The sequence below is a fragment of the Trichosurus vulpecula genome, chromosome 4, assembly GCF_011100635.1.
Source record: "Trichosurus vulpecula isolate mTriVul1 chromosome 4, mTriVul1.pri, whole genome shotgun sequence".
Taxonomy (NCBI): Eukaryota; Metazoa; Chordata; class Mammalia; order Diprotodontia; family Phalangeridae; genus Trichosurus; species Trichosurus vulpecula.
The window spans coordinates 390,103,076-390,130,665 of record NC_050576.1 but is presented as its reverse complement, the minus strand read 5'-3'; the positions used below and the strand labels follow the sequence as shown (position 1 = coordinate 390,130,665).

Sequence of the window (27,590 nt, the reverse complement as noted above, 5' to 3'; positions counted from 1 at the left end):
TTCAGTTTTTAGAATGACTACTGAACATTGTCCAGGGATTATAGGCAGATCTTAAGGGTAGAATAAATGAGTTTAAAAAAATACATTTTTTTTTGGTAAGCTTTTGCTATCTATTATCCAAAGCCTTTCCAAATAGTGATTTCTTCATCAAATTATTTTAGTATTGACTTTTCTTTGTTTCATGTTGTATTTTCCCAGGAGAATGGGGCCATGGACTGTTTTTTTGGGTGGTTGTTATTTGTGTTTCTACTGCCTCTGACACATATTGGCTGTATAATCCTAGGCAATTCACTTAACCTTTCAGTGTTCTTGGCCGCAAGGGTCAATCTCTGACACCAGAAAACCTCAAAAAGTAATGGAAAAATGTTTAACAAAATAAATAAAAATATAATACAGCATAGGTGATGTTAATCTGTGGCTTTCTAACAACCTTGAGGCCTCTGGGTTTGACACCACTGCAGTCTAGGCAACTCTCTGACTATAAATGGCCAAGAAGGGGTTAACCTGCATTGGTACAGCTTTTGCTTCTGGGAGTTCCTAAAATAAAAGAAATCATAATGTAGTCTGTATCCTTATTCTAATCTCAGTGTCTAGCACAGTGCTTTGCACATAGTAGGCACTTAATACATACTTGTTGAATTGTATGAACTGGTGTTAAAACCTATATGTAAGCTTGTAATAGAGGTTCCTTTTTTAGTGTATGTTTTATTGTGCAATTTGAATACAGTTTTTGAGTACAAGATCCAAACAGGCACATTTTGAAATATAAGCATATAACATGGGCATATTCTGGTTTTTAAGCCTTGGCAAAAGAGCATCTTAATAGAGCATTTATATTTTTCATTTAAAAAAAAAGCTTTTTAGCAGTTTGGAGTAGTATTTCAGATGACTGTATATCAACATGGAATAAGATCATTAAAGAACTTTTATTATATAAGAAAATCTGATTTAAACTGTAACTTTTTTTTTTGAGGGGGGAAAGCAGAGCAGTTGGGGTTAAGTGACTTTCCCAAGGTTGCACAGCTGGTAAGTATGTCAGGTGTCTGAGGCTGTATTTGAACTCAGGTCCTCCTGACTCCAGGGCTGGTGCTGTACTCACTGAGCCACCTGGCTGCCCCTTAACTGGAATTACTGCTTATGGAAAGTGATATGATAGCTCAAGTTCGTGACCTGAAGGTACTTTCAGGATCCTGGAAATTTTTCTGAATCATCACAGAATCAAAGATTTAGAGCTGTAAGTTACCTTAAAGGTCTTTTTTTATCTATCCTTTCATTTTACAAATGAGGAACTGAGATTCAAAGAGATGACGGGACTTGGCCAGGTTCACTCATTTAAGATCATTATTACGTCAGGACTTCATAATTTCAAATGCGTGAGTCTCTTTCAAATTTAAAATATTGCTGCATTCTAGAACTTGAATATGTAGGTTATATTTGTTTCTTTTGACATAAATTTACTAAATTTTATCTCTTTTTTTCACCTCTTTTTCTTCTACTTGGCAACTCCCACTACAAAAGTACAAGTCAGGGCTACCCAATATTCCGGGATCTTTTTTCTTTCATGAGTTGCCGTGACCCAAGTGTTCATCACCATGTGAATAATCTCCTGGTGAGCAGCTTTGTCACACTTAGGCAGACTTGGAAAGCTGGCACGTTATTTTCAGAACCACACTCAAAATTCCTCGAGTTAATTCAGTGCCGTTTATCTACCTCTGTTCCACATTAAGTCAGTGGATTAGGCTGAGGGAGAGAGAGGAGGGAGCATGTACCAGGCGTGTCAGACCACAGCCACCACCTCTCAGATACTGGTAAAGATCGCTCAGGACTCTGAACCCAAGAACCTTGCGAATAGCATTGCCACCTGTATCACTGGCCCTGAATCCCAATACCATTATTGAAAGGGACAATCCCTGTGTAAAAGGGGCCTACTTCCCTCATCGCTGCTATCACCAACTATTACCAATGGTCACTAAGTTCCAAAGTCTGGAAATGGCAATGCCTTGCCCCCTTCCCACCTTCCCAACCAATTGTAATTTTAGTTCATTCCCTGAAATCATCCTGGGAAGCAACTGCCATGTTGATATACAGTCATCTGAAATACTACTCCAGACTGCTAAAGAGCTTTCTTTTTTTTTAAACGAAAAATATAAATGCTCTCTTAAGATGTTCTGTCACCAAGGCTTAAAAACCAGAAAATGTTTATATTATATGCTTATATTTCAAAATGTGCCTGCTTGAATCTTGTACTCAAGAGCTATATTCCAATATATACTAAAAAAGGAGCCTCTATTACAAGCTTACTTGAAGGGTTTAACACCAGTTCATACAATTCAATAAGCATTAAGTGCCTACTATGTGCAAAGCACTGTCCTCTGTTTTCCAAGTGTTGCAGACATAAATGCTGAATGTTCTGTAAAGAAAGTTCTATCAATGAATTAAATGGATCAATTTCTATCAGTGGAAATTGCATTAAAGAAGCAGCATTACCATATGCTTTGCAGCTATACTCTAAGAACCCTAGGACCTTTCCATCTGTCTTACTCTTGAAATCTATACATGTTGTCTTCTTTGCCATTAGAATCTGAGTTCCTTGAGAGCAGGGACTGCCTTACTTTTCTGTCTCTATTCCCAGGACTTAATACAATGTTTTGTACATAGAAAGCACTTAGTAAATACTTATTTATTAATTTAATATATAGAATAAGTATTTATTATAACCTTGGTGAAAATTAGAAAATAATTTAAAAAACTACTTGTGTTATACTGTCTTCTAGAGGTAATTATCTGATGAGTATTTAGAGAGAATTAATTATGATTTATTCCAGAGTGGGTTTTTTTTTTTTTTGCATTTTTTTCCTGCCTTGGTTTGAATACCAATTCGAATTGTGATTGATGTTGGTCATAAACTCTGGAAGCGAGACCTACACAATATATTCTTCATCTAGGCTGACTCTTAGCCTGATGGTTGTGTGTGTGTGTGTGTGTGTGTGTGTGTGTGTAGTTGGATTAATTCTAGGTCCTACCTGGGGTTCTGGGGTCAGTCATGATCTTTCAGCATATCTCCTGTCTTTTATCTAGAACAATCTAAAATTGTCTTAGAGCACCCCTACATTTGGAATGGTTTTGAAACTATCTTAAAATATTACTGAAGCTTTTCTAGGATGTGGTTAAATAGGGTTGCGAGAGATTTGTATAAGTCATAGCTTTTTAACATGGATCTATTTGAAGAAATTGATAAAAATTTTTCCTCTTGTTAAATGAAAAGAAAAACCCAGTCTCACACACACACACACACACACACATGTTTAATAATACAGTGAAATATCCAGAAGTAAAAATATTCAATATCCAAATGATAGGATTGTTAATAAGTGAAATGTTATTATAAAAATGAATTGTAATACATGTAAATGCTTTTTTTAAAAAAGATTTTCTACCTTTTTAGTTGTTCGACAAAGAAGGGAAGCAGATGCTGCGTTATTTTCAGAACTCCACAGGAAACTCCATTCACAGGTATTATATGAAAGCTATTTCACTGATACTAAGGATGCTAGTGGTACAAGAACAATTTTTGTGGTATCATACTAGCCACATCTGTATTGGGTAATGGCTTTTAATTTTAGACTGTGGTTTATTAAGAGCCTAGGGCTGGTCCAGGGAGAGTGCTGTGGCGACCTTCCATCATCTTGTATGTCTTGAGTGGGGAGCTTTACTGCATTAGAAGTATGTATGTACTTTATTTGGGTCTAATGCTAAATTGCTTTGGGATGAAAGGAAAGCCACTAGCTTGGATAGAAAATTTGGAATAAATCAGTAGTATTTACACATTTGGTTTGTGTATAATTGCTTGAAGTCATTATAGGAAGGAAGGAGATGGGGAAAAAGGTTGACTTATTTATTTGTAATAATAAAAGCTTATATGTCTAACTGTACTTTATTTTTAGGATAATGGACCCTAAAATGTATTGATATATTGATTTAGAGTTTAAAAAAATGTCCTTTGCTTTTGAGCTTTTATGAGTTATGAGACTTGTTTATGCTTGAAGGTTAAAGGTTTCTTAATTAAAATTTTTTTTCTAAAAATGTCTGCCAGTGTATAGATCCAAATAAATTTAGCATCGTGAAATTGGCTCTTCAAAAGGGGAGCCTCCTCAAATTGGTTTGCATTTGTTTCTTAAAATCTCAAAATTATTACTGTTTTTCCTCTTATTTTAGTTGATCATTAACGTGGGATTATAATACAGGATACTTTTTTGTTTCTTTCATCAACTCCAAATTTTCCTTTCTTAGAACTTTTTGTATCTCTCTCAGATTATTTTTTAAAACCTTTCTTAATCCTTTTCAAAGATTTTTGTATATATAATTGTGATCTGAAATTTAATCATGTTCACTAGACAAATTCATTGAGTTGAGGGTAAGATGATAAATAATTAGACATTTATTTCATTTCTTTTCAGAGACTCTTCATCTTTGAGATTTGGCTTAAGTGGACTAGCTGTTCAATTCCATTTAATTGATGATTCAATTGAACTCCAAGGCTAATGGGCCAGCTATCCACTCTGCCTCATTGCCACAGAACTTTATTACTTCTGTGTTAAATTTAACAGCATTTGAAAGGTATTCCTTCCATATTTCTTAATTTAAACACACACGCACACACACACAGACACCCATACCCACAGAAACACACATACACAAAAGAATGAGAATAACCTGCTACAGTGGTGATGAGATTTTTGGTTATACCTCATTTGAATAAAAAACTAATTTTATATTTAATAAATCCAATTCAATTAATAAAACATTGAGTGCCTGTTTTGTGTAAGGCACCATAATAGACATTTGGGATACAAAGACAACAGTGAAACAGTCCTTGCCATCAAGGAGTTTATATTCTACTGGGAAGAATCTTAGAAATCACTTTTCTTTTTGGTTAAGCAATATTAGACCATTTAATCTAAAATTTTAGCCTCCTTTTGACTTTATTTGAGAAGCAAAAAGGGAGAATCTTCTCCCGTATTTGCTTATATGGGCAGTATTGTAATCTGTTTCAAAGCATAGTCTCATCTGCTTTCCTTGCTTCTTTCCCCATTTTTACAATTTATCATTTGTCCTTAAAAAGAAAGTACCAAGGCTTTATTTCCAGTAATCATATACCTAAGCCTGAAGTTCTGAAGATGCAAAGTATACTCTTGAAAAAAACTCTGCCAAGTGAGCCTAGGTTGGATAAGTGTATCAGTCATACACAGAACATTTCCTACTTGAAAGGGCTGTGTTCCGACGTTAAAATTTTAAATCTCATGAAGTTTCGAATAAAAATAAGAATAGAACATATTCATAAAAAATACAAATAAATCTATAAAATAAAACTTGTATATTCTTACTCTTTAGGACTTCTTAACTGGGGTATATGAACTTAGCATTTTTTAATAACTTTCATTCTAAATAATTGGTTTTCTCTGTAATCCTATGTATTTTATTTTAAGCATTTAAAAGCGTTCTGAGAAGGGGTTGATTGGCTTTACTAGATTGCTTAAAGTGTTTTGTATTGGGGGTATCTTTGACCCCCACAAAAATTAAGTATCCTTCCTCTTTTACCCCCTTTCTCTTTTCTCTTCTTTTATCGACTGGTGCTAAGTATATGGTTGGTCGGAGTTTATTATTTGCTTCTCTGGAGACTGTTGCCATTATTGTTGGACCTGGATGGCATTTGAATATACGAAGGGTAGCACACTGGACATTGTGACCTGCATCATGGAAGGGAGTTCCCAAATTGGTGGAATTACAGATGCATTTGAGTACTTGAGAGAGTGTACTAAATGTTGTTGGCATTTTGTTTCTGACAACATGGATCTTTGACATCCCAGTGAGATGGCTTGACAGATTCTAGCAGAACATTTTCTGTCACAGCTCTCTCTAGAATAAGTAGATAAATAGTGTATGTGTGTGCCTACTCCTGGTCTGAAATGTACTTTTTAACTTGTTTAGCAGACTCTATAGCTCAAGGGATAACATTTGGAAAACTGGTGGTGGCATGGGCCTCTCTGGGAAAGTAACAATGACCATTTCTAACTTTCTGCCTACTCCTCCCCACTTTTTTTTTTTTTTTGTATTGTTAGGTTTGTATCTTGGGAGTATCTATAAATATTTCTATGTGAAATTAAAAAATTCATACTTGATGTACCATTACTATTGTGTGCTTTTTCTCCACTTTGTACTGTCCAGACTATCTAATAACTTGGTTATGCAGTCTAGGTCTTCCTCTCTGATACCCCACTTAAGCTTTCCTGTACTCTAAAGTAGAGATGTCCACTTGAGCTGCCAGAGTGCCTATAACTCTCTGAGTACATCCAGAAGCAGATTAAAATGTTGTTGGGAAATATTTAACAAAATAAGTAAAAATACAATAAAATATAGGTAAAGTTAACATGGTTTTCTAAGTCAGTTTGTGGCCGGCAGGGGCCTTCATATACTGTTTGGTAGCCTCTGTTTCTATTTGAGTTTGACAGCAACTGCTCTAAAGTGTTCTTTGTTCGTAAATGTCTTATTTTCCCTTCCACCTTCCCAAGCACAAATTCCTTTGATCTCAGCTAAACATTTTTAAGACAGTTTAAATAGGACTTGCTCTGAACTTGAAATCAAGAGACTGGAGGCCTAATACTGTTTTGCCAATAACTAGTTGTATTGCTTTGGATAGATTATATATGGATGAATCTCATCCATAAAACTGGGGAGGGGTTGGTTGAAGTAGATGATCTCCATGGTTCTTTTTGATCTCTTAAATGATTCAGTTACTGAAGGCTGAATGACTAAAAAGCCTTGTATAGGTATTTGAATTTTCAAAAGAAGATGCTTATTAACACAAATTAATCTCTGGTAAAATTTCCAATCTTCGTAAAATTAGGAACCACATACCTTAGTCTGGAATGGATTGTGTTCAAGGTAAAAAAAAATGAATGCAATATAAGTCAAGCTCTTTTTGAACAGGGCTCCACTGGGCAGGTAGACCTGGCCAGTTCTGGAAATCTTAAAGTGCTTGACTGAAGGCACTTGCTTCTCACAGCTTTTGTCTTTTACTTCTAAACCCACAATTTCCCCCCAAACTCCAATAAAAAACAAAACAAGACAAAACACAGTAACTTCCACATTGGTGGGAGCAAGGGTTTTGTCTGTTTAAGTCTTGAGCAGGACATAAAGACATGATTTGTTAACAGATTCAAGTATATGGAATTTAAGTTTTTCTGAGATTCATATCATTTGTATAAATGTAATGATGAACCAAATTCCTATTGATTTTTCTTTGAGTTTTATATCTAACCTGGGTAGGTAGATGCCAGTGTGGCCTAGTCTTATTTGAATTTAACTCATCTCTGAAATTCTGATACCGTTGTTTTCCAAGAGCAAGGAATTTGGTGAGAAAGAGGTGTCAGACATGTCTTTAATTACTTCATTTTTTAAAAAGTGCATTTAATTTCTTAAGTATATCCATATAATTCAACAGAAAATTTTTGTATCCATATATTTCATAATAATAATAATAATAATAATATAATCCATCTAATTCAACAAAATTTTTATAGCTAATGATTGTCTGAATATGATGAATCACAAATTTTGTTAAAATTTAAAATTGTAATATGATGAATACATTATTTGCTGAAATAATACTTTATCACAGATTAAACATTCAGAAATTTTATTTTTTGGCTTTTGTAAACTTTTGACCTTTAATCATCTGATTAACTTGGAAATAATAACTTCAGATCAGATCTTAGCTACTCTCTTCCCTTTCTCTCTGATAACCCCTCTCAAATTTCTTATGAACTTTAATTCCAGGACCCTTTTGAAGGGTAATAGTGTGGCATCACTCTTTTATTTAGTGTAGATGCTAGGGGTCTTGTGCATGATTATCATCATTATATTGTACAAGACACTGGGGTGTGGGGTAGTTGTTAAGTATGGGCAACCATTAAGAGTGTTATAAGCTATAAGAACATTGGAAGGGAGGGGAAAGGAAAGAAAAGCAATAATATATCTAGCTTGTCATTTATATGCTATTCTGTCCCAATGCTATGGTATTACCTAGGGGACCTTTGAGCTAGGGATCCCAAATCTTAACATTTTTCTAAGTTTTCAGAGCAGCTGGATTTAGGTTCCTTTAAATATATGGCTTCACATGTGATTCACATATTTACATGATATATGATTCACTGTTTCTTTTCAACATAATTTTTTCTGGCCACATATATACTACACATTTTTAGTATTATAAATCCCAGAGTCCTAGAATTGGAAAGGAATTCTCTTACTATTTTCCATTGTAAATTTGGGTGATTTTAACATTGGAAATTTTAAAGATACTTTTACTAAAAGAAAACACACTCTAATCTTCTAAATATTAACATATAACTTCATGTGGATTCAAGTCTAATATGTAATAAACATGGCAAGAGGCAGCTTTGATTTTACTCTATTATAATTTGATGAGAGGGTACATGTCACAATTTTGTATTTGGAAAGAATGTTGTTCTATATGCTTCTATAACTTTATTCAGTAGTTGCATAAACAAAATTATTTATATTCATGAAGGGGTCTTGCCATTCAGAGAATGCTAGTGAATATTTTTAAATGAAAAGCTACCTTCTAATTTGTAATAATATGAATTTTAATATCTTAAAATTCCCTCACTCAGGATTTAAGTACTTTTTAAAAATTAAGTACTATTTTTCATTAAATACTATTTATTAAGTACAGGCACTGTGCTAGGCAGTGGTAATACAAAGGCAAAAATGAAACAATCCCTGCTTTCAATAAGCTTACTTTTTATTGGGATACAACATGTATACATATGTATGTATAAACATATACAAAATACATTTAGATTAATTTTTTGATGGAGGGATGAAGAGCTAGGGAGGGATCAGTGAAAGCCTCATGTAAGTTAGGTGACATTGAAGGAAACTAGGAATTTAAATGGTAGAGGCAAGCAAAGAGTGGAATCCAGGTATGGAAACCAGCTTGTACAAAAACTGAAGGTGTGTTATGATAAACAACAAAAAACAACAAAAAAGTAGAGTATGTTGAAGAGAAATAAGACTGGAAAGGTAGATTGGAATCAGGCTGCAGAGGGCCCTAAACATCAAAAAGGAATTTTTATTTGATTCTAGAGGTAATAGAGAACCAGTGGAGTTTATTAACTAGGCAGTGATGTGATCATGCTGGTGCTTAGGGAATATCACTTTTGGCGACCATGTAAAACAGATGGATTGGAAAAGGGAGAAACTTAAGGAGGAAGACAAACAAGGCTATTGAAACTATCTTGGCAATCAATAAATACTAAGCACCTACTATATGCCAGACGCTTTGCTAGGCTCTGAGGATATCAGTACAAAGAATGAAGTTTATTTTCAAGGAATCTACATGTTAAGTATAGAAAGTACATTTACAAATAAGTACAACATAAAAAGAAATGAAGCCTTTCATAACCTAGCCCATTAACTTTCCAGTCTTGTTAGAATTTTCTCATCCTCACATACTCTGTGATCCAGTTCTGCTGGTTTCCTTGCTTTTTCCCGCATATAACATTTCATCTTCAGACTCTGGGCATTTTTGCTGGCTGTTTCCACGCCTGGAATTCTCTTCTTTATGTCTGCGTCCTGACTTCCCTGCCTGCCTTCGAGTTCCAACCTTTCTGATCTCTCTTAGTTAGACTGCCTTACCTCTGATGATTATCTCTAATTTATCTTGTATTTAACTTGTTTGTAAATAGTTTTTGCATGTTATTTCCCCCATTTGACTGAGAAAATGGAGACATTGAGGACATACAGCTTTTTCAAAGAGTTTGGCTGTGAAAGAGAGGAGAGCTACAGGATTATTGCTTGAGGTAATGGTAGTCATTCAACAAGCATTTATTAAGCACTTACTATGTGCCATACACTAACTGGTAATAATAGGATTAAACAAGGGTTTTTTCAGAATGGAGGAGCCTTGAGCGTGCTGGTAGACAGTAAGGAATATAGGAAAAATTAAAGATTAGAAGAGTGTTATGATTTTGGGGCAGTCTGTCAGAGGAGATGAGAGGGGAGGGATCAAGGGTATCAGTATAGACATTGGCCTTGGTGAGAAGGGCTATCCCTTATCAGAGATTAAATGAGGAAAGGATAGGGAATAGTGTCAGAGGGGTCCGAGATATAGAATAGGGGATTAGAGGGGAATGGAAGGTATAGCTCTATTTTCTCAGTAAAATATGAGGCCAGGTGTTCTGCTCAAAGAGTGTGAGGAGAGGTGGTATGGGAGACTTGAAGAAAGAGAAGGTTTGGAATAGAGAATCTAGCCTCTTTAGGCTTTATGCCAGATTAAAACTTTCTAACAATTAGCGTTATACACAAGTAGAGTGGGTCGCTTTGAGAACTGATGGCTTCTTTCTTTTAAAAGGAAGCTGAATGAGCACTTCTGGGGTATGTTCTAGTAGGTATTCCTTTTGTGTCTGGGTTGCATTGATGTCCTGTATAACTACCAAATTCTGTAATTTTGTGATATCCTTTAAGTAGTGTTCTTAGTACATTTTAAATTATTTACAAAAATTACATTTACATGCAGTTCTCAAGGACACAAATCCAAATCTCAGAAAACAAAATGGACTTGCAGGTCCTTTGCAGGGGCAAGGCAGTGCAAGAGGATTCAGAGAGATCATGGTGTTGGTTAGAAAAAATAAAAATTGGGCAATAATATTTTAAGCATAAAACATAAAGATAGGTTTACCTCTTCCTTTAAATATGGTATTTAAAAACATTTGCTGCATTATTTTATTGTTCTTTGACAACATTTTTTCCTTCATCCTCATTTTTTAAATATTTGTCAATGGGAAATAGGATTCTTTATAGAATTTTGCCTCACTGTATTTAAAAATTTTTTTTGATAGATATGCTTTATTTTTACATTAACTGCATTTCCCAATATGTCCCTTTCCTTTCCTCTTCTCATAGAGTCATCCCTTCTAACAGAGTATTAAAAATAAGTAGAAAAACAGTACAGCAAAACTATCCAACACATTGAAAATGTTTTATGTTATCTGTAGTGTTCCACATTCATAGTCTTTCAGTTTTGCATTGAAGGAAGGGACCAGATTTGGTTGTTATATTTTCATAGTTTTGTGTGTTTTGCTCTTTCCCTTTACATTGCTGTCATTGTGTACATTGTTTTCCTGATTCTGCTTACTTAATATTGCATCATTTTATGTAAGTTTTTTCATGCATCTCTGTGGTAGTATTAATCTGGTCAAAGATCTTCCATTCAGTAGGGCTCAGGTGGGCCTAGGTGGGAAGGCCTGATTATATCTTTTTTTGTAAGTAGGCCTCAAGCCCTTATTACTAGGTGCTAAACCCATGTGGGCATGAAGCCCTCAGGGCCCTACGGGGAGTTGCTAGGATCAAAGCCAATGGTACATGCGCTGAGTTCTAGTTAATCAGATGACAGCTAGGACTGAATGAAAAGAGAACCCAGAACTAGGAATAGCAGAACTGGGAGCAGCAAGATTGAGAATGGGAACTGGGAGCAGTGGAGCAGAGAGCAGCAGGATTCAGCGGCAGAGAGCCAGCGTTGAGAATGCAGAACGGAGAGTTGTAGAGATCAAGGAACTGGGAGTCAACAGAGTTGCAAGAGAGAGTGCTGAGCAGAGAGTTAGGATTCGTGAGTGATCTTTTTATAGGAAGGCCCTAGCATTGAGGGGAGGCTACAGTATGGTTTGGTTCCTTGCTATGATATTTTGTTATAATTTCCTTGTTACTACAGTGAGGTGGGCCTATCGGTTTTGGAATATTATTTGCTACAATATCAAATTGGGGACATTGGTCCTTGAATCTGAACCTCTGGAGTCTAAATAAATGTTATACTTCCTCTGCCTTCAACCTAGAGAATTCCTTATACTTTGCGATTCCAAACCACTCAGGCATGTCCATGGCCCTCTCTGAGGTCATGAATTTTGCCTTACTGCTATATCTGTATTCACCACATTCATTGTTTCTTATGGCACAGTAATACTCCATTACGTTCTCGGACCTCACGTTGTTCAGGTATTCCCCAATTGATGGGGATGCCTTATTTCTAGGTTTTTGATATTATAAAAACTGCTGCTATGAATATTTAGGACTAATGTAAACCTTTTCAAGAACAGAAGATGAGATCTTGAAGATTAGTATATAAATTAAATGTTTTGTATGTCACACCATGTATTGAACGCTTGAAGAAAGTTTACTTTGTAAGGAAAACTTTGGGTAAACAATTTTGTAAATTGAGGAATTCTTTTGTAATATAAATATTTTATCGTTTTTTATAGATTTATATATTTGTTTGCTATTTGAAGCAGCTGATGGTGCAATAGAGATTGTTGGTCCAGGAGTTACCAAGACTGGCCTCAAATCTGGCCTCAGATACTTAGTAGCTATGTGACTCTGGGCAAGTCTCTTAACCATTGTCTGTCTTAGTTTCCTCCACTGTCAAATGGGGATAATAATAGCAGCTACTTGCAGGGTTGTTGTGAGAATCAAATGAAATAATATTTATAAAAGTATTTAGCATGGCATGTGGAACATAGTAAATGCCATATAAAAATGCTTATTCTCTTTCTTTCCCCTTTTTGTGGATCCATATGACAAAGGCCCCTATGACTATAGTAGCTTGTTTTGACCTCCTCATAACAAAGGTGGCATATAAATCCAAGATAAAAACATTTAAGATAGGTTTACTATTATGCTTGTAAATCAGTTTGTTTTTTTAGTTTGTTTATGTGGTTCCTTCCTATTGATAATCTCCTGGGCAATTTTTTTTTTAAGTTTTAGAAGTCTTTTCACTTGAGCTTTAATTTATTTTGTATAGGATTATAGGATTAAAGATTTATAGCTGGAAGATAGAGATCACCTGTTCTAACCTTCTCATTTGACACATGGAGAAACTTAGAACCAGAAAGTGGTAGAGAAGGGGAAAGGGGAAAGAAAGAAGCTTTATATTTATAGTGCCTGCATGTGCCAGGCACTATGGTAAGGGCTTTATAGATATTTTCTTACTGATTTGGTAGTCAGAAGCATTGTCTTCCTCAATTAACCTAGAATAAGAAGAAAGGGGGAAAGGCGCAGTTTGAGGAGAGTTAGCAATAGTGAGGCCACTGTAACAATTGTTCAAACTGCACAGAAGAGTAAAATGAAGTTTAGAAGCGTAGATACACAGGACAATTTTGAAAGTAACGTGTAGAATTGGCTACATATTTGAAGAAAAGCAAGAGATTGAAGGAGTTCATGGTTTTACAAAGATGCCTCTCTTTGTCATCTCCTGTATGAATGAAAATGCACCTTTTTGAGTGTTTTAGTATAAAAAAAAATAAAATTTAGATTAAAAAAAGAGGCATTGCCTTGGATTTGAGCCAGTCCTCTGATGCCAAATTTAGTGCTCTTTTTATTGCATAATATCTTACTTCTTCTTCACAACTGAAATTGAGATGTTTAGACTCATCACTGTCTTACAAGATACACCACAACATAGGAACATTGTTTCTAACATTAAAAAAATTTAAAGTATTTATTTGTATGTTGTAAGAAGGAAGTGGTTAGAAAGGGAGGAAAATGTTCAGATATGACAATCACTTTACCTTCTATATAGCCAGTAAGCTAGAAAGTTGATTTTTTTTTAAAAAGTTGTCAGATATGGAAAGGGGAAAGAAACTTTTCTTTTTCAAGGGTATGATGATAGATGAAAAATTATTTTTATTACAGTGCTTTGAGAGAAAATGTTATAAGGGTATATATTACTGATCTTTAAAGGGCATTATCTCTGGAACAATGATAACTCCTATTTCTGGTAAATAAGAACTTGAAATATTTAGAACTGAACACCTTTATGAGATTTTACTATGTGTTTGGATGTAATAGTTGTTTTTGAAAGTAATAGTTTGGAATTAGGAAAATAAAACTATGAGATTCATTAAGTGAAATTTAAAAAATTGGTCTTAATGATTTCTTTTCAACAGGGAGTTTTGAAAAATAAATGGTCAATACTCTACCTCCTGCTTAGTCTCAGTGAAGATCCACGAAAGCAACCAAATAAGGTAAATGTTTTTATTTTAGTCCAGCTTCTTGTTGTCTTTTCAAAGAGCCATTAGATATTTTTTTTGGTGGTGGTAAAAGGGCAAAGGGAGATCTTATCACACCAAATTTAAAGTGGGGTAAACAAATAAGAAGTGCAGGTGGCAAAAGTATATGAGAAAGTAGGAAATCTGTCAATTCATGGAAAGTTTGGGAATTTACAATTTAAAAAATATCAAAGCTACCTTTATAATTTGATATACAAGTAAAGGTGATAGCATGCTGGACTTAGAGTCATAAAGATTTAGGTCTTAATCCTTGCTGTTGTGACTGTGGCTAGTCATGTGATCACTTTCAGCTTCAGTTTCCCCATTTGTAAAATGAGGATAGTAGTAGCACATCATAGCACTGTTTTCAGGAGCAAAGGCAATAATATATATGAGATATGTAATAACCTTTAATGTGCCATTTAATCAATTTTTATTTAAATTTTATTTTATTTTTTTCAAAATTGATATAATAGCCCTTCTCCCCTCACCCCCATTAAAAAAAAAGATGTTGGGGAAGTGGAATTTCCTGGTTAAATACACACTTGGTTCACTGTGTGACACCATAAACCATTAATGAATTACTTATTTTTTAATGAGTTTGAATTGAATGACAGATTTTGAGAATGTAGAACGTTAAACCTAAAATCACAGAATTTTTAGAGTCAGAAGTAACTTTGAGGACTTCTATTCCACTTTCCTTCTTTTTTTAGATGAAGAAACTGAAGCTCAGAGAAGTTAATTGACTTGCCCGGAGTCACATATGATAGTGTCATACCCTTGTTTCCTGATGCTTAGTACACTTCTTTCTGTTACTCTACCCTTAGTCATTTTAGGATTCTGGTAGCTCAGACTTGTCATTGTGGTCATAACCTATACTATATTAGTGATGTTTGCAGATATGTGATTTCGGATATACTTTTGAAATCTCTTCTCTGAATGTACTATTTGACTGCCCTGTGCCCTTTAAAAGCCATTTGAATATTCAAATATAAGAATTTGGGATTTTGATCTTTTAGAGCAAGCAGATTTCACTAGACCATATTGAAAAAAGATGTGTTTTGAGTGTTATGTTTGCTTGAATTCTGGTTAAGTAAGTGTTTCCAACATTCAACTATTTGACATAATTATTCATAGAATTTAACCATCTTTTTAAATTTTTACCAATTTTTGTATAGATTACTTGAATTTGAATTAGCAACTCATTTACTTTTTTAGCAAGCTAAACACTCAAGTGCACAAATGGAAGGGATATAGGAATCTGAATTTTGTCAGCAAATATTTTGAAGAAAATGTTAATAACTTATTATGCTCTTAATTAGAATTTTCCTTTTTTTTTTTTAAAGGTTTCTAGTTACGCCACACTATTTGCTCAAGCATTACCAAGAGATGCCCATTCAACTCCTTACTATTATGCCAGACCTCAGAGCCTCCCACTGAATTACCAAGATCGGAACACCCAGTCTGCACAAAGTTCTGGAAGCATGGGAAGCAGTGGAATCAGCAGCATAAGCATGTATGCTCTGAATGGTCCAATACCAACACCACAGTCTCTCCTTCCAGGGTAAATCCAAACTTAAACTTTGGTTGCCTGGTGGTGAACCAAAAAATCTTTTATTTAGGCAACTTGTCTTTGAGAGTCCTAATGTTAAGCCACTTTTAGATCCTTGGATATATTAAGTAGAAGTTTGTACCGCTTTCATGTTTTCAGAATATTGATTTACCTCCTAACAAAAATGTATATTGTTCAAGGATCCAATTTAAAAACAGACTTTACCAAATAATACTAATTACTATGCAGTGAATTACAGAGAAAATAAAATCACATTTATTCTTCAAAATCAGTAATATTAGAGAGAGGAAAATATTGTTTTTGAGTACTCTTTTTAATGCAGTATCAAATCTGAGGCTCAAGCACTGTTCCTTGTGAATACCAAGCAATATTTTTTCCCCTGTTATTTAATTCTTTTTAAAAACTTATTTTGGAATTTATTATTTATTTTAACATTCATTAAAATTTTTTGATTTCTGAATTCTCTCCCTTTTACTCCTCCTATCTGTTCTAAAGGCAAGAAATGTGATATCAGTTACGATATCATACAAAACACATTTGCCATGTTGCAAAAGAAAACAGACAAAAGAACTCAAGAAAAATAAAATAAAAAAAAAGTGTGCCTTGGTCTGTATTTAGACTGTATCAGTTGTTTCTCTGGAGGTGAAAAGCTTTTCATTTTTTTATATTGGGTTGGCCTACCCATGAGCAATTACTATTTCTCTTATTGTTTAGATCTATCTTTATTTGTGTGAAAAGTGTTTTATAATTGTTTTCATATAGTTCCTGGGTGTATCTTAACATTTTATAACATACTATATTATAACAGGATATCATTTAAAATTTTTGTATGGTATTGTGGAGTATGAACTGAAATGTTTTGGTAATTTTACTAGATTGTAATTTCTGTGAGGTCTGAGTCTGCCTTTTTTTTTATCTTGTATAGAGACTAAATACAATCTAGTTCTTCAGGTACTAAGTGGATAGTAAATCCCTATAAATCAATGTTTACTAAATTGAATAAAATTACAAATTAAAAGTTATCGTTAAACTTTTATGTCATGGGATTCAAAAATTTTATTGCTGCCATTAAGCCTAAAAGACTTAATTACTAAAAACAAAGATCAGTACCACTAGTGAGTGTAGTATTTTTGGCAGGTCTATAAAGTAATATCTGTAACACTTTGACCACATATTAATTTGGCATGGAATTATCATAATAACTAAGCATTAGTAAACCATTCTGTTTAACATAATGCCATATTTAACCAAAAAATTTAGAGAATGAGAATATGAAGTAATAGAGAATGTTAAAATATTTAATAGCTTTTCTCTTTTTATAATTTCACACACAGTTACAAGGGCAGTTCTTGTCTTTTTTTAAGTTAGTAAACATTTATTAAATGCATACTATACTTTAGGCACTGTGCTAAATGCTGGGAATACAAAGAAGCGAAAAGGTAGTCCCTCCTCTCAAGGAACTCATATTCTAATGAGGGAGATTGTAAGGAAACAGCTATATTTAAACAAGATATGTACAGGATAAACTGGAAATAATCAACAGAGAGAAGGCAATAGAATTAAAAACATTTTTTATTATGAATTTAATAAACAAAAAAAAGCATTTCTATATTCAAAGGAGAAGGGAAAAATATTTGAAACTGAATCTCTTACACCTTTTAAAAAATTAATATAAATTTAACATGTTAATTTTTATTTGTGTTTCCATGTCTAAAAATGTATGGCATTCTGCACTTTAAGGTCATTACTTCTGTTTTAGGACATGGGCTTTACCTCTGATGACATTGTTGGTCAGTGCTTTGGTCATCTTCCTTCCTTCCTTCCTTCCTTCCTTCCTTCCTTCCTTCCTTCCTTCCTTCCTTCCTTTCTTCCTTCTTTCCTTCCTTCCAATTAAGGTTAAGTGACTTCCACAGGGGCACATAGCTTGTAAGTGTAAAGTATCTGAGGCTGGATTTGAACTCACATCCTCCTGACTCAAGTTACTTTGGTCATATTTCATAAATCTTTCAGAGTTGTTTTTCTTTACCATGTTACTATTCTTGTATAAGTTTTTCTTCTGATTCTGCTTACTTCATTGCACATCAATCCATACTTTGCTGGATTCTCTGAAATGCTCTTTCACAATTTCTCACAGTACAATAACATTCCACTATATTTATATATCCAAATTATTGATTCCCCAGTTGACAGCACACCATCAGAGTACAGTTCTTTTCTTTATCCTTTTTTTTTTTCCTAACTTTGGAGCTTAATGGGTAGAGGACATCTGGTCAGGAAGATCTGGATTCAAATTTGGTCTCAGACACTTACAAGCTGAATCAGTCTGCAAATCCCTAAACCTCTGTTTGGCTCAGGTTCCTCAACTGTAAAATGGGGATAGTAAGATCACCTCCCTTCTTCTGTCCCTCCCAGGGTTGTTGTGAGGATCAAGTGAGATAGTATTTGTAAAGTACTTAACACAGTGCCTGGCCACATAGGAGGTGCTAGCTCTACTCCTCTATCTCTCTTCACCTGCCCCCCCCCCCCCCCCCCCCCCCCCCCCCCCCGCCACACACACACCTCTACCAGGCTAGTTCTGCCTTCAGGATCAGGACATTTGTTTTACTTGTGATTTCGTTTCCCAGAATTATCTTCGCCCTAAACACCTTCTCTCCCTCTCCTTACTTGTTTCCCTATTAAGCCTGATGCATTTATATACTGAACTTCTCTGTGTGTGCATATGTATGTTTCTGGCCATTTAACACTTTTGTCTACTTCAGATAAGAGTGAAGCTCATTTGTGCACTTCTTCCTCCACTTTTGTATCTCATTCATCCAGATTATGAGAAATATCAAGTCTCTTCCACTTTTGCCTTCTTTCTGCACTACTGTATTCCATTCATCCTCCCTTCTCTTTCACTTCTTAAAATCCTCAGAACAGAATCAGTTCACTCTAGGACCTCTGCTTTTCTTATTTAACTTCCTCAATACCCTTTGAAAATATTATGGTTCTGAGGGGACACTTGTTTCTTCTCCTATGATCAGAAATGTAGTACAGTGGGAGAAGAGCCAAGATGGTGAATTAAAGGCAACCCAGCTGAAACTCTCTCAACATTCCCTTCTAAAAAACTTTGAAATAATGCCTCAAATCAAAATTTGGAGCCATACAGCTAACAAAAGATTAGAGTAAAGCATTTTTTTCCCAGCCTATGAAAACTTAGGAATTGATCAGGAGAGGTTATTGATAACAGAGTGGAAACCTGTCCAGAATCCACAAATGTAGCAGCAGCAGCAGCTTTGGAAGCTTTCAGCCCTGAGAGGGTAAGAAGGTGGAACAGCTGGTCAGAAAGAGATTACAGGGGACCCTTTGACTGACACTGGGTTCAATTGGTGCTTATTAGCAACTATTGCCAATACACACACAGTCCTGGGTGGCAGTTTCACGGTGGAGAGGATTGCTAGGGCCTGGTCACAAGGAAGCAGGGGCCCTATTATCAGTTCCAAGGCAAAGAGATCACAAAATGAAAATTCCCAGGGATATTGTATTCGAATTCAGAGCTCTCAGCTCAAAGAGACAGTGTTTCAAGCAGAGTGAAAGAAAACATTCAAATACCATAGAGCCACAGTCAGAATCACACAAGACTTAGCAGTTACCATGTTAAAGGAGCAGAGGGCTTAGAATATGATAGTCTAGCAGGCAAAGAAGCTAGGATGAAAACCAAGAATTTTACTCAGTATAATCCTTTAGGGGAAAAAATGGATATTTAATGAAATTGAGGACTTTCAAGCATTATTGAGGAAAAGACCAGAGCTTAGTAGCAAATTTAACATTTGGGGCAGCTAGGTGGCTCAGTGAGTAGAGCACCAGCCCTGGAGTCAGGAGGACCTGATTTCAAATCTGGCCTCAGACACTTGACACGTGTGACTTTGGGCAAGTCACTTAACCCCAATTGCCCTGCCAAAAACCGAAAAAAACAAAACCAGAAACGAAAATTTAACATTCAAACGGAAGACTCAAGAGAAGCATAAGAATATAAACAAGAAAGAGTAAATCATAAAGGACCCAATAGAGTAATGTTTCTATATGGGAAGATGATACATATAACTTCTAAGAAGTTTATCATTATTAGGGCAGTTAGAAGGTGTATATACACAGAGGGCATGGATGTGTGTTGACTATGATAGGATGGTTCTCTTCCCCTCCCCCCCCCAAAAAAAAGAGGGATGAGAAAGAGATATACTGGGAAAAAGAGGAAGAAAGGAGAAAATTATCTCACATAAAAGAGGTGCAAAAGGATGAGCTTTTACAGTGAAGCAGAAGCCGGAGGGGGGGAGTTTGGCATGCTTCAATGCTTTAACCTCACTTTCATTGGAATTGGTTCAAAGAGGAAAGAACAAATGCACACACATATATACACACACGTACTCTCTATTGGGCATAGGAATCTATCTTACCCAATAGGGAAATGGGGGAGAAGAGGTGGGAGGAGAGAGAGAGAGAGAGAGAGAGAGAGAGAGAAGGATAAACAGAAGAAAATAGGGAGGAGGCTAAATACACAGTAATCCCAATTGTGAATGGGAGGAGCTAACCCATATAACTGCAATAGATGGCAAAATGAATTAAAAGCTAGAATCCAACAGTATGTTGTGTACAAGAGACACTTGAAATAGAAAGGCACACACAGAGTTAAAATAAAGAGCTGATGCAGAATCTAACATGCTTCAACTAAACTATAACTATATTGTTGTTGTGGAGTTGTATGTGACTCCTTGTGGTTTTCCTGGCAGAGATACCAGAGCAGTTTACCGTTTCCTTCTCCAGTTCATTTTATAGATGAGGAAACCAAGGCAAACAGGGTTAAGTGACTTGCCCAGGGTTACGCAGTTAGCAAGTATGTGAGGCCGGATTTGAATTCAGGTTCTTCTGATTCCAGGGCTGATACTCTATCCACTGCACTATCTCTGCCCTGGAAGAAGTGAAGTTTTGAGGGAAATATAAGTTGTGGTTTGAACATGCTGAATTGAGAAGTATATTAAGATATCCAGTATAAAAAAGCTTTTGATGATGTTAGGGGTCATCTGAAAGGTTAGAATTGGATATTTAGATGTTGCTGTCATCTTCATAGAAAAGAAAATGAATCCTTGGAAGATGATGGTATCCTCAAAAGATATGATATCTAGGGAGAAGAGTGTTTAGAAGAGAGCAATGTCATGAAAACCTAGAGAGGTGAGAGTATCCAAGAAAAGGAAGTGATCTCATTTGTCAGAGGTCACAGAGAGGTGAAGGATAAGGAATGAGAATAGGATATTAGATTTGGCAATTAAGACATAATTAGTTTCTTTGGAGAGAACAATTTCAGTTGAATAAAGTAGTCAGAAGCCAGACCCGAAAGGATTTAGAATTGAGTTAGAAAAGTGGAGGTAGTGGTAGATGCCTCTGTCAAGGAGTTTAGCTGGGTAGGGTAGGGCAAGTGAAGGATGATAGGATGATAGTTGGAACCGGACAGACGAGGATGTGTTTGTAGGAGAGATTGAAGATGAGATAGAAAGTGGGCATGAATATGAGTTGACCATGATGGAATGGGGCTCTCAATAAATGGCCTCTATTTTTCAGTGAAGTATGAGATACGTTCTTTAGCTGAGGGGGTGGAGTGGCATGCAAGGCTTTAGGTGGGATGAAAAGGTTTGGAGTGGCTGCTCTGGTGAGTGGGAGAGTGACATGATTAGGGTCATGCACTACCATTGCTTTGTTGGAGTGCGAGCTCAGGTGAGATTATGCAGGGTAAATCCATCGTCAGCCTGTTTTTAAGATTTTTTTTCCAGTTCCATTCACTAGTGTATGAATTTGGAGTAAAGGTCAAGGATTAAAGAGGAATCCAAGGTTTTGAGTTTTGTAAGACTACAGATTCAGCCTTACAACTATGTTACCCTGCATAGCTGAATAAAACAGAAGGGGGAGGAGGAAATCTTTAATGGGATAGAGGATTTTCTAGCATTGATGATTCACCAAAACTAAATAGGTATTTTGAGATGCAAATAGAAGTCTTGTGAAACCTAGAAATGTAAATTATCTGAGCTGTTGGTGGGAACTTTATGCCAGTGTAGTGCCACTATTCTAATACAGAGATAAGAAGAAGCTAGTTTCCCTTTAGAACCTTTAAGTCTTTAAAGAGTATTGAGGGCATTAAATAAGAAAAGCAGCTCCTGGAGTTGAAGTGGTTTGGTTCTGAGGATTTTAAAAGGGGAAAAAGAAAGGAAGGTAAATGGAAAACAGAAACCAAGAGAAACTTTTAAATATGTGGAACCCAACAAGTATATGAAGGAATAATAAAGAATGGAGTAGAATCTGCTAATTCCCACAATTGGATGTGAGAAGAAGAAGAATACAAACATGGAAGAAAGGGTTAAGGGGAGCAGTCATCACATGAACCTCACTCTCATCCAAAGAAACACGCGCGCGCTCACACACGCACACACACACACACACTCGACACACACACACACACACTCTCACACAAAAGAGAATTAAGGAGGTTGGGGAAGAGGTTAAGAGAGAAGATACCAGGATGGAAATAGTTGAAAGAAGAACACACTCCCTCATCCCGAAGATATTGGAAAGGAAGAAAATAAAACAAAGAACTAGAATTTATGAGGTTAAGTCTTAGATTGCCTCTCTGATAATTGAATAATGGCCAAATTTGGAATGTTAATTTGATGGAATTTTATTGCATTGTAGGAAATTATTAAGAGATAATTTCAGAAGATGCTGTGCAATATAAATTAGAAATCCTTTGCAAAATGGTGACCAGAACCAGGAGAACAGTTTATACAAGCTCAGCAACATGTTAAAAAAATAAAATAAACAACTCTGAAATTCTTAAGACTTGATCAAAGCAGTGACCAACTGTGGTGTCAGATGATGTATGAAATAAGAATGCTGCCAGCACAGGTTCTTTGATCTGCTTTACTAAGGAAAGTAATGTTAAGAGGTTAATAATCTTACTTTAATCCAACATATACATATATCATTCACTTAGTTCAGGGGAAAAAGCCAGCGCCCTAAACTTCAGAGCAAATACAAACAGATTACAAAGATGCATTATAAACAGACCAAATACAATTCATAGTTACCGAGAAGGCATCAACATCTGGGTTCATAAGCTGGAGGGCTCTTTACTACGGCTGCCCAGAGTCTCCACATCAACACTCCTCCAAGAGTGAGAGCCCCAAGCAAATAGCTCTGTTCTGTCTTTTAATACAGTCTTTGGACTTCATCAACCTTTATCTGAGCTACCAAAACTTCGGTGCATGCTATTGGCTGTGGTCTTAGCAACTCCCCTTAGGCCTCTGGGGGCTTCACACCCACTTGGACTTAGCACCTAGTAAGGCTCAATCAAAGACAATTAATTTAGCATTCTAAAACAGTAGAAAAGGGGCAGCTAGGTGGCGAAGTGAGTAGAGCACTGGCCCTGGAGTGAGGAGTACCTGAGTTCAAATCCAGCCTCAAACACTTGACACATTTACTAGCTGTGTGACCTTGGGCAAGTCACTGAACTCCAATTGCCCTGCCTTCCCCCCTGCAAAAAAAACTCAAAATAGTACAAAAGTCCCAATTTAATTGATATTACGAAAGTGCAGAAAGGTAAGCTTTTTGCATGTGTCCATTGTGTGGATTCATTTTCCTTGGCTATCCTTATTTACTCAAGTTTTTTTTCCCCCTTGTTTCTTTGGAGGGGTGGGGATGGAAGATAAGGGTTACCAATAGATGACGAAAAAAAAGGACCACTGAAGTATTTTTTAAAATGTCCATATGAAAATTAATTAGAAATCACAGAGAAGCAGGGCAGTTTTGAAAATCATATGCAGAATTTATAATACACTTTAAAAAGTAAGCATTATGAAAAGAAAAATCATGGTTTCATTTAGTCTTCTTTTTGTGTTCATGTATATGGAAATTAACTTTTTAGGTGTTAAGTTCAGAATGAAAATTAAAAATAAACAGAACTTCAGAACCTCTCAAACATGCTTGAGATAGTCAGTAAACATTTAAGAAGCTGCTGTATTCCAGGAACTGTGTTAAGTGCTGGACAGGCATAAGATAGTAATAGATTCACCATATCCTTTTTTTTATTGGTATGTGAACATAGGCAAAGGAGTGGTAGTGACAAATGAATGATACAGCACACTGCAAAGGTGACAAGTGTCTATCAGCTACATGATTTTCACATATAGGTACAGAATAGATTTCTCTTTTTAAAGTCAATAAATAGCTGCTTAGGGCAGCTAGGTGGCGCAGTGAGTAGAGCACCAGCCCTGGAGTCAGAAGGACCTGAGTTCAAATCCAGCTTCAGACACTTGACACATGCGCTAGCTGTGTGACCTTGGGCAAGTCACTTAACCCCAATTGCCCTGCCTTCCCCCTTCCAAAAAAAAAAAAGTAAAATAAATAAAAAGCTACTCACTTTTTGTGCATGAGATAATCTGGTACGTTTAATATGTGGCTGAAAATCAGAATATTATTTCAGCAATGATTTATTATGTACCTAATATGAACAAAGTGCTGTGCTAGTTGCTGAGGAAGATACTTAGGTAATTAAGACATTCTCTCCTTTCATGGAGCTTAAGTTTAGGACTCAGTACTGGTGGCTGGTTCGGTCTTAGGCTGGGAATCTCATCAAAGCTATGTCCCCTCCTTGTTCTTCCACTTGAAGAATTCCAAGGAAGTTTAATCCTAGGGCCTACTTTGGAACAGCTGATTTGGGGCAGTCTTGGGGTCCTAGATCAACTGCATTAATCTCTATAGAAATTGTTTATTTCCCATATCAAACTGTAACTATTTTTTTTTTTAGAATCTTCCTATTTTATCTTTTCATTACAGTTACTGGTTAGTTGTAAATGTAAAATGTGTTTTCATCTTTTTAGACAATCTTATCAAACCACAGGAGTAGGAGATGGCTTTCGACAGCAGTTGGGGTCACGTCTTGCATGGACATTAACTGCAAATCAGCCTTCTTTACAAACCGCTACCTCAAAAGGCCTGCCAAACACTGTTTCTCGTAATGTGACTAGATTAAGAAGAGATGCCGATACAAGTGGTGAGTAAGGATATGTTGCTATAATTTTTCTAAATCTGCAATGAATTGCTAAATCATGGTGGTGCAGATCATTACTAAATCATAAATGTGGTGACATTAAAAATAGAAAAATGGATGAAATGTGTATTTCTCAGAAATTAACCTTTAGACCTTGAGAATCCCCCAGGTATTACTTGGAATTGTCTAGAATATAAGGGTATAGTGTGCCAGTTAGAAATTTGAGCATTCAGAGAACCTAACCCTGTTTTGAAAAATCACTAGCACCTCTAAGAATCCTTCCTTGATCTGCTGTCCTTTATCTGCCCATAATAGGAAGGTTGCTTAAAATCAGAGTGGAGGTCATACAATATATGGCTTAGAATTAGCAATCGTACTTTGCGGCTGTTTTGGCTTTTTCGAGGTTTGGGGATCCAGATCTTTTCCCATTCTCTCAGTCTGAATTCCATTCCTTAACTATCTCCTCTTGCATTATTAGAAATTTAAACTCAGATCTTTGCCTAAATGCTCAAACTCTGCTTCAGTCTGTGCCTACTGGTTCAGCTTTGACTTCCGAATTCTGAAAGTAACCCACCTGCTCAGACTAAAAACCTTGCTCATGTCCTCTTAATTTGGCCTGTATCCTGGACCCTGACCTTGGATTCAACCTCAAGAATTATGGTACTTGCAAACCCCATTTTTATGCAAACTGCACCTTGGCTATAAGATCTCTTAGCTTGCAGACTACTCTGTCCGCTCTGCTTATTCCAGCTCCCACTTAATCATTTAAACGTCTTTAATTAAATGCCTACGTGCAGAATACTGTGCTAGGTGCTGAAAGAGATGGAAAGCATAGAAAGGACGTGATCCTAGCACATACAAATAAGACAAATACAGTTAGAATATTTTATATTAAATTTTTCAAGGACAAATGTGGATCCATTTTGACTATTCCGATTGTAGCGCTTAAACACTTTTTATGCCATTTCATGAGTAGTTATAGCAGAAAGAAGAATCATCATCAAGATTTGATCGGATTTGGGATATGAACCAAGAGCTCTTTATTACAAACCCAGCGATTTCCAGTACACCAAACTCTTTGACACTGTTGTTAAAAAAAGTCACATAGTTCATAAGAAAGGTATAGACAAAGTGTAGATCAGATCTAAAGCTGGAAAGACCGTGATCCATTGAGAGTTTCCAAGAAGGCTTCATGGAAGAGAGGGTAGCATTTTAGCTAGCTTTTGAAGAGCATGGATGAGATTTCAGTTCTTGGAAGGGGGGCGTCCTACCAGCAGAGGGAGAATCGTGTGACAAAGGTCCAGAGATAGGAAAGGGCAAGAAATACACAGGGCTAGGCAGGCAGTACATATTGGCTTGAGCATAGATTAAATGTAAGGAGACTTAGAGAAGTTAGATCCTGGCCCTTGTTGCTGTCTTAGAGCCCTGTATAATCATATGACCATGAATCTTTACTGCATGAATGAAGGGTCTTCCCGATGCCGGTGTTTTGGTAAGGTTCCCAACCAGAATCTTAGCTTTTTTGAGGACTGTATGATGGAAAGAGCACTGAATGTTGATTCAAGAGACCTGTGTTCTTGAACCAGTATAGGCCCCAGTACAGTGCTGAGTTATTTGCTTTCTTCTACAACTATTACAACAACCTCTTAATTGCCTCAAGTCTTTCCTCAAACTATACTTCGTATGACTACTAAAGTGATTTTTCTAAAGTACAGGAACCATTTCAGTACATGATTCCTATACTTAGTAGAGGAGTCTCCTGCCCCTATACTTAGTAAACTCTACTGGCTCCTCATTATTTCTAGGATCCAGCATGAACTCCTTTGGCCTTTAAAGCCCTTTACATCCTGGAGACAACTTACTTTTCTCGCCTTCCTATTCTCTTTCCCCCACATTGTGGTCCAGCCAAACTGACCTTACTCTTGCTCAGACATGACACTTAATTTCCTGTCTCCATGTCTTTACACTGTTCATATGCTGAGAATGAATTTTCCTCTCACCTCATATCAGTAAGGCAAGATTCATGACCTAGAGGATGACCATGAACATGTCTGTATGATTCAGAATTTCAAAGTATGAAAAACTCTCTAGATAGAAGGCAGAGGAAGTATAACATTTATTGAGGCACCAAAGAATCAAATCCCAGAACCAGCAATTCCAATTCGATATAGCAGTAATTATATTCCAGAACCAGTAAGCCCACGTCAATGTAGCAACAAGGAGATTAAAACACAGCATTATAGCAAAGAGCCAAGTCGTCCTGACAAACAGTCACTCACAAATCCTAACTGCCTGTGTCCTCTCCCCGCTCAGTCCTCTGGTCTGTAGCTCTCTGGTTTCCACTCTCCCCTCAGCACTCTCTTCTGCAGCTCTGTGGACTCAGAGCTCTTACTCCTTCTCCTTGGGCCGAATTCTGAAGTCTGGCTTCTCTTCTGACTTCACAATTCTCAGATCTCAATAGCTACCTTCTGGGTGTATATGTTCTTTTTAAGGCCCAAGGGCTTCACAGCCCATAGGCAAAAGAGTGTGGGAAAGATCTTTAATCACTGATTGGCATCACAAAGGTATGGGCCTGCCTCTTTTAACTGGCCCCAACTGAGGCCTATTGAATGGGTGAGAAAGATCTTCAATAACATTATCACCACATTCAGCCCCAAGATCTTTCACATCCAGTACATAGGCTACTAGTGTCTGAGTAGGCATTAACATTTCTTAAGTACAGCAAAATCGCCTCAAAATAAATACATCCCCTTTGCAAAACACCTAAGATAACATCTCATCACCAGAGTGGCCACAGATCTTTGTATCCATTACATAGGTCAATGGG

General features: G+C 36.2%; 1 protein-coding gene across 1 annotated transcript in view; it reads left to right on the top strand.

Annotated features, from left to right (window-relative positions):
* The window catches only part of TUBGCP3 (tubulin gamma complex associated protein 3), a 167,796-nt gene that overhangs the window by 41,430 nt on the left and 98,776 nt on the right, over nt 1-27,590 (top strand). Inside the window, exons 3-6 of the mRNA XM_036757300.1 lie at nt 3,446-3,513; nt 14,019-14,096; nt 15,467-15,684; nt 24,594-24,766. Of these exons, the coding sequence (XP_036613195.1) occupies nt 3,446-3,513; nt 14,019-14,096; nt 15,467-15,684; nt 24,594-24,766 (537 nt within the window). The remainder of the gene's footprint in view (nt 1-3,445; nt 3,514-14,018; nt 14,097-15,466; nt 15,685-24,593; nt 24,767-27,590) is intronic.